The 8,788-nt window shown below is 38.4% G+C and overlaps 1 protein-coding gene across 10 annotated transcripts in view; it reads left to right on the plus strand.

Annotated features, from left to right (window-relative positions):
* Positions 1-8,319, plus strand: part of LOC105478113 (midline 1) — a 393,876-nt gene extending 385,557 nt beyond the window's left edge. For all 10 annotated transcript variants that reach the window (XM_011735107.2, XM_011735109.2, XM_011735110.3 and 7 more), the window contains one exon: positions 4,239-8,319. In XM_011735107.2, coding sequence (XP_011733409.1) covers positions 4,239-4,587 — 349 coding nt within the window. In that variant the 3' untranslated portion in view covers positions 4,588-8,319. The remainder of the gene's footprint in view (positions 1-4,238) is intronic.
* The last annotated feature ends 469 nt before the right edge of the window (positions 8,320-8,788 follow it).

Below are 8,788 nucleotides of genomic sequence, written 5' to 3' on the forward strand. Positions count from 1 at the left end.
TACAGATGTCAACTCATTTATTCAGGCTTACAGCCCTACAAAGGTAGGTGCTAATATTATCCACTTTACTGATGAGGTGACTGAGGTATATGCTGAAGATCACAGGGTTACAAAGCTCACAGGTGGCAGAGTCAGCAAGTCTGCAGTCAAGGGTCAGGCTCTTAACCAGCAGTCCACAAACATTATCTGTAAAGGGCCAGAGATTCAATATTTCTGGTTTTGCACACCAAATGATTTTTGTCACTAATACTCGACTCTTCTGTTTTAGTGGGAAAGCAGCCACAGACAACACCTACACAAATGGACATGGCTGCATTCCAATAAAACTTCATTTATAAAAACAGGCAGAGGGCCAGAGTTGGCCCCTGGGTAGTAGTTTGCTGTTCCCTGCTCTTAACCACCATGCTATGCTGCTATTCACAAAAGGGTGGTATATTTTTGAAATGCTATAATTACTCTCTAGGGCTTACAATAGTGTACTTAATGAGTGATAGCTAAATCCTTGCTTTAAAAAATAAAATCAACATTCAAAATTGCATAGCCTGAAGATGGTGAGTATAACAGTGTTTCAATATAAGCATGATAAAACACTTCTTATTTATATATTTAAAAAACGTTCAATTCAAACCTATGCAAATAATGTGACATGTCTGAATCCCTTGTATTGTAGGTAGAAATTAGCCAAAAATCTAAGAAGTGAATTGTAAGCTTCCCATCTCTCCCAATAATGGTACATACTATATTGGCTGAGCGAGTAGGTTTTCCTTTGTTGTTATCCTCATAATTCTCTTTGCCTAGAAGATTTTTCTGTTCCAACATCCTGCCAGAGGATGGAGGACAAATCCTTCATCCCACTAGGCTCTGGGCTAGATAGGCATTTGCCATTTTTAGCTGTGATGGGGCAAAATTAAAGCACAAAGGAAAACACAATGAATGCAGGCACAAAAAAGCAAATGTTTCTAGCTAATTAATATGCTGTATTAATCTGGGATAGAATCCAGGGTCTAAATGATTATTACTCTATTAATAATTATTTATGATAAATGAAACCTGATCATTATGATCTCATTGCCATTGATGAATAGTTTGCAAAATTCCATCAGACCACTTCAGTTATATAAACACAGATCAGCATTACCTTGAAAACACCCTCCAGATGTCAAAACTAACTCATAAGGGGGAAAAGAAATTCTAAAATTAATTGCTACACAATTAATCTTTACAAACTTAACTGTGTCAATTTCAGAAAAATCTTCATGTAGAAAGTCACTTTACATTTCCTGGGGGGTATTAGCAAGGAAGGGGTGCCCCCTACAATTAAATGCCTGTGACATCTTGATTTGCAACAGCTAATGACATATATTTGCTTGTCAAATATAGTCCTGACTTTAAATTAATGTGTACATTATGATCTGTGCAATGGGGCATGTTAACATTGCCCTGAGAGACATAATTTTTATACTTTGAATTCTCCGTGTCTCACTGCATAACTTAATGGAACATTACATTCTGCCTACCCCTTTCAAGCTCAATGGAAATATGTACCTAGTTTCACAGATTAATGATACTATAATGGTATTTTCCTTTGCTTAATGGACTATACACTTAGTTATTTTCTTACTCTCTGATGCTAATGTGCACTTGGTGTTTTATGAAATGGTGTTAACTAAACGAGTAATAACGGATTCATGCAAAGATTATTAGACCAGAAGGGGTGGGGGCAGCATACAACTCTGGATTTTGCTCCCAATTTTAATATTCTGTTTCTATTTGCTACATGTAGTCAGCCATACCTGCCACAGCTATTTCATAGGGTTCAGTTAAGGTTCAAATGGGAAATAAACATCAAAGTAATAAAAAATAAAAATGCTGTGTCACAACAAGAAGGAAACAATACAGATGTGGTGATTTTGTGATGCAAATGCAGGTTCCAAATTATCTGAAAGATGAAAATGGTATTTACTGGGGTATACAGAACATTTTAGGGAGTGGGAGATACTGACAATTGCAAAATGAAAACCTTTCCAAAGTGTATGTATTAGTCCATTTTCATGCTGCTGATAAAGATATAACCAAGATGGGGCAATTTACAAAAGAGATTTATAATGGACTTAACAGTTCCATGTGGCTGGGAAAGCCCACAATCATGGCAGAAGGCAAGGAGGAACAAGCCACGTCTTACATGGATGGCAGCAGGCAAAAAGAGAACTTGTGCAGGGAAACTCCCCCCTTTTAAAACCATCAGATCTCGTGAGACTTATTCACTATCACAAGAACACTGAAAGGACCTGCCCCCATGATTCAGTTTCCTCCCACCGGGTCCCTCCCACAACATGTGGGAATTCAAGATGAGATTTGAGTGGGGACACAGCCAAACCATATCAGTGTATCAAACAGATGACATTTGAGACCCTTGATGCACTCCCCAGAGGAAGGGACCCAGAAGCTTACAGGACCCTGGAAGGGCTGGGGCACAAAGTCCGGGAGTCTGCTGCTCTAGTTCGTGGAGTCATGATGAGCTGTAGCTGCTGCAAAATTGCCCACAGCACAAGGCAGGTGTACTCAGGTGCTCATCTAGAAGCTTCCACCAACTGCACATCTACTGTCTGCCATCAGGAAAGAGTGTTTCCCCTCCTCTAAGCACTTCTGGATCTTGTGCAAAGGCATCACAATAGCAGAGCCTGACTCAGACTCCTACAGGAAAGGGGATTCTGGGAAATGCAACTTGGATTCTCCTCATAAGCAGGAGAGGATGGATGGGAGGGAAGAGAAGATGCAACACTGATGACAGACAGGCCTGCACACTGGGCTTGGCAGATTATCAATTCCATCCTCCTTTTGGATTTAATGATGGCATGGTGTATTAATTTTCTTTTTAAACACACCACTCCTAAAGTGATTGTATTTTAAGTCCAGTGTGATTTTTTTAAAGAATGTCATTTTATTAAAGATCCATGAAATTTTTCTCTCTGCATTGGGTAAGGTACCATGTGTTAATATCCAGTTAGGCTGGTTTCTGCTATAACATATTAAAAGTTCACCTGTGAGTCATTTACTGTTTATTAAGAGTGATGGGTTTTGTTTATCTTAATAACTGAATTACTATGAATATTACAGAGGCATGCTTCAGAGGGGTAAAAAGAGACTAAGAAGCTTAGAACATTGTAGAAAGCATTCTTTGGATTTTTTTTTTTTTTTTTTTTTTTTTGAGCAGCAAGAGAACATTTAGAATAACCAGAAGATCGTCTGCTCAAACACATTCAGAATTTTTTTTCGGTGTAGTAGGAAATATAATCAGAAAGGCTCTTGGCAGTGATGGACTGCACAATTTCTGGTTATGGTTGGCATTGTAGAATGTAGTTCGTGTTTGTGGGTTTTGAGTCATCCTAAGTTCAAATTCTGATTCTGGTACTTATTGTTAATATGTGCCATCAGGCAATAATAATAAAATAGCAGTTACTAAATATTGCATGCCAGGTCCTGTGCCTAGGACTTAACACGTATTCTCTCCTTTACTCCTTAAAATCACACACTGCAAGATGGAGACTATCGTTGTCCCTGTGGTATACATGAAAAAACTGGGGCTGAGTAATGACAAAGGACTTATCCCCACAAATGGAAATCATCTTCTGTGCTTGCCCTTGGCAAAATGCTTTCAGAATCAGAAAATGACAGACATAGTGTTAAATTAAAAATTATAAGAAGGTCAAAAGGAGAAGTCTAGGGTTGTGCTGTCCAATATGGTAGCTATGAGCCACATGCAGCTATTTAAATCATTTAACTTAATGAAAATTAAATAAATTTAAAGTTCAGTTCCTCAGTCTCACCAGCTGCAGCTAAAGTGCCCGGTAGCCATATGTAGCTTGTGGTTACCACATCGAGGAGAGCAGGACATTTCAATCATTGAAGAAAGTTCTTTTGGTCAGCACTGGTCTAGCGAATTCATTGTGTAGATTTTTATAAAAGTGAAAAAAAGCAGCAAAATACAAAGTTCAAATTCTCTTTAGTGTTTGAGCTGAAAACAGAAATGTGGGTAAATACGATGATTCTTTCCCTGTTTGTGAGGGAAGGAGATGAGGAACACAGATGTTGGGGTTCTTGCCAAGCTTTCACTTAAAGAAAATGAACAGGGACAACAAATGATCATGTTTTTATAACCCCTGAGGACCACAGAACGGATTTAATGTGCATATGCAACATGGCTCATTGTTTTTGTTGTTGCTGTTTTGTTTCTGCAGGTATGCTATTGGTCTTGCTTATAAATCAGCCCCGAAGCATGAATGGATTGGGAAGAACTCTGCTTCCTGGGCGCTCTGCCGCTGCAACAATAACTGGGTGGTGAGACACAATAGCAAGGAAATCCCCATTGAGCCTGCTCCCCACCTCCGGCGCGTGGGCATCCTGCTGGACTATGATAACGGCTCTATCGCCTTTTATGATGCTTTGAACTCCATCCACCTCTACACCTTCGACGTCGCATTTGCGCAGCCTGTGTGCCCCACCTTCACCGTGTGGAACAAGTGTCTGACGATTATCACTGGGCTTCCTATCCCAGACCATTTGGACTGCACAGAGCAGCTGCCGTGAGCGTCTGGCCACATGGAGGAGCTTTCTGGGGAACAAAAAGGTTCAGGCCACTATTTAGGAGAGTGAGAAAGCACAGGCTTCATGAGTGTAATGAAATCTCACCAAAAGTGTCCAGAAATCGGCTCAGATAGGGCTCAAAACAGGAGATTCCTCTCCTTTTACTGTGTCTTGTATTAAGTACGGGCTTTAATAATTTCTTTAATTTTTTTTTGTATTTAGAGGAAAATCTATAGATTATTTATAAGAGAAACATAATCGGGATTACAACTTTTAGGAATTACTTGGTTTTGCACATTAAGAGGCCCATAAGTTTATCAGCTATTTACAACCTGTATTTCATCACAATCTATGGGCTTGCAAAAAAACAAACAAAAAAAAAAAACTTTTGTAATTTTGTATGTTTATTCATCTTCTCACCTAACATCTCATAATGATCCCATGATAAGTCTTCTCACCTCGATGGTGCATAACAGGAAGTGTCTGAACCTAGTAGGGGAGTAAACAGGCTTTCTTACTCTGGTTTAATATGAAGTGTTTTAATTGTGGTGTCAAAAACTTGTATCAGATCAACTAAAATGGAGAGCAAGACAGAGAATGAAAAGAATTGATTTTGGACCTTGGACCTTGCCGCGGCTAAATCTTTACCCTCTGATAGCTGATGAGATAATGTTGGAAAGAAAGGTTCTGAATCCTTTGGCCGCATTTTGCCCTGCTTCTCTCAGGGTTAAGGGTTCTGGAAGAACATTAAGAATGAGATTGCAATTGAAAATAGTCATTTTGAATCCTATTGATTATTCAAAACTTCAGGCTGATTTGTCTTTTTCGGAGGTAGGATTCTGTTTTATGGTATAAAATCTACTTTATCCTTCCTTTTAATAGTTTCTTTAGACCTGTGAAATCTCTTCACTACGTTTAATAGTTATCCTATTTCCCCCTCCCCCATATCAATTTTCCTTTTGTCTCTGGGGCTGAGTAAATAAACATGTTCTGTCACAAATAGCAGCACCACTTTGAATTGATTTTGCTCTCCAGGACATCAGCACATGGCCCTGATCACCACTACCACATCCAAACATAAGTCACTGAAAAACACTTAATATTTATGAGTTGGTAATGACAAGGGACATTGCATAAAGTACTATTTACTAGATACATGCCTCAAAAGTTATTATAAACAGACCTTTATTAAACACATCTTGAAATATGTAGAAGTCCCTCTATAGTCTAGTATAGTTTACAATAGAGTTGTAAGACCAAAAAAAAAAAAAAAAAAAAATTCAAACTCGTTATTCAGGAACCTGCTTATAAAATGTCAGCTGGCATTCTTTGCATGCCAATCTGATGCGTTGGAATGGTCCATGAATTAAGGCTTTCTTGAGCAGTTCTTGGACCAGAACTCTGGCATTGGTTCTACTTTGATGAAGGGCGTGACCTCTATAAATGGTTTCAATTGCTAAAATATTTACCTGGGATACTGGGTCAGCCATTTTTACTGAACAGACTAGTGGATTTAGACATTGTTTTTAGTTATTTTGTTTTTAACCAAATCAACCAACTGCCTCCCTGAAATAAATCAATGAGGTCCTTCCATCCTCTTCCCTAACAGACACTCTCCTTTTTCTTAACAGATAGATTCTATATATTTACTATATTATTTATACCCAGATGAATATTTTGATAGATACCTAAGACAATTTCACATCTAAAAGATGGACACCTCAATGGAAAAAAAAATCTTTCTCTGGAAACCTTATGGGTTTTTCTTTTTATTACAATATAAAAGCAATGTGTGTTTGCCTTCTCTGAATAAACTGAAAGGGTTGTCTCAGTAATTTTTACATACATTTTGGGTAACTGGATAATGGATATTTTAATGCACTTTGTACACTAACAGGTTCTAAATAAAAGGGTCTAAAACTCAGCTTCTGAGTTTTTAAAATCATGGTCTCCAGGTACCAATAAATGCTACAGTTTGCCTTATGATGTTAACATAAAACAGTTAGTAGAAGGACAATATTTCCATGAAAATAATGTTTTTCAATATTAAGAAGTTACTACTCAAATTTTCACAGTAAGCCATTTAGGGTATGTTTTGGCTATTTTTATAAGGACATGAGAGATTATGTCATAATTTTGTTGTGGAAGTCTCACTCTTGGCTAACTTAAAAGCATTGTGGATAGTAGCAGTTACTAGTTCCAGGTTGTCGTATTTACAGGAAAATATGTATATGGTGAAAGGCCACCATGTTTAATTACTATAATGATGTAGAAAAGATTCCCATGTGATTTTTTTTGAAAGTCTAAAATATGTATGCTGTAAAAATTTGCTGCAGTGTAATTTTGCATTCTCTTTAAACTAATTGAGGTCACAGTATTTTATTATTTGAGGTCCTCACCACAGGAAACACTGCGATACAGGGGCAAAAGAGATGGCAGTGCCAATTAAATTAATACAACAAAATCAATGCAGCACCAACCAAGACTGCTAGGTCTGGTGTCATGGGTATGCCCAGAGCCCAGGAGTTCAGAAGGGCCCTAAGCTTGATTTAATGCTCTGCTGTTGCTGTCTTGAAATTCTTAATGATTTTTGAACAAGGGGCCTGCATTTTCACTTTGCACTGGGCCTTGCAAATTATGTAGCGAGTGCTCATAAAAGAACTCAGAAATGTGGTACCTCTCTTCCTGGTGGATACAAATAAAGAAATCTGGATCCAAAGTTGAAAGTTGCTGGCAATATCATTCAAGTAGGACTCTAAATAGTGGATTAAGATGAGGGTGGATTCTTTCCAGCTTTAAAAGAAAGTGACTTCAAAAATTGACTCCAAATATTGACGATGGTTTCTGCTGGAGGAAAAGAAACAGCTTGAATACAGACAGGCTTTTTTATTACGGTACTGATATATTGACCTTAAACTTGCTGAGGAACTGAACTAATGTCTTCCAGTGACCGTGGAATTCCATCTCAGCTCCAGGAACATGCAGATACCTGCAAAGAGACACGCATATATGCTGGCATACATGTGCATTTGGTGTTGGGAAGTTGACCATCTGGTCTACCTTAATAAAATGGTAAAAAGCACACAAAGACAATGATGGGGGCAGGAGGATGTTTTTGAAAACAGCGCTTCTCAACCAGGGCTCGATTTTGCCCCCCAGGAGACATTTGGCAATGCAATGGCAACTTTTGGTTGTCGCCGCCGGGGAAGGGAAGCTACCAGCATCTAGTGCGTAGAGGTCATGGACGCCATTAAACATCCTACAGTGCAAGTGCAGCCTCCAACCACAAAGAGTTGTCTTGCTCAAATATCAACAGTGCTGCAGTGTAGAAACTTGATAGGTGGTTTTCTGTTAATGCAAAACTCTCATAAAAACCTTTCACTTTTCCTGTTATTGACTATATGCTTGATACACCCAAAAAGAAAAGGGGAGGGGTGCCAATTCACCTACACTGCAGTGGCTCCTTCACCTTTAAAAATATTTATAAAATAGTTACAAAAATCTGATATCTGAAAAGCAATCCAAGCCTGTGTAAATGGGAATCACTGATAAGTATCATCATCTGTATGAGCTTGGCTTAGACATGAAAAATTGATTCTCTTTATATCACTCCTTGCACCTGGACAAATTCAATCCCTGGTACTTAAGTCACACTGCCAAGCCCTCGGCCCTGACTATTGTCTTGATTGCTGTTGCTTTCTGGTTCAAAATAAAATCATTTTTGTGGCACCAAGACCCTCTGTCTCTGCCTGTCTCTGTTGTCTTTTCATCATTTTGTGTTTTTGCAGTTACGATGTTGACAAATATTTATTCAACATCTACCATTTTTTCATACTATTTTATGACATATAATTCATTTTCTTTTACTGTCTCTCATCCACCATTTGCCTTTCCCTATTAAAAATACAATTCTTTTACAACACTCAAAATATTCTCCAGGGAATTTTTAAAACACAATAAAGCCTATATAGAAGTGGAAACCAACCAGGTTTGCTTGATTTCAAGTCTTATAGATGGGATGAGGAAGAGAAGAGCAATGATTATTTGAACAGAGGACTGGGAGTCTTTACAGTGTGATCTAGGAGAATCCTAGCAGTTGGTCCATACATAGATCCCCAGCCCCATCCCATGGACCTGATGGACCTGACTTTCTCTCACTAGAGATGCAAGCCTTTGGTCTTCGTCAGTGCTATGCAAAGTGTGG

The sequence above is a fragment of the Macaca nemestrina genome, chromosome X, assembly GCF_043159975.1.
Source record: "Macaca nemestrina isolate mMacNem1 chromosome X, mMacNem.hap1, whole genome shotgun sequence".
Lineage (NCBI taxonomy): Eukaryota > Metazoa > Chordata > Mammalia > Primates > Cercopithecidae > Macaca > Macaca nemestrina.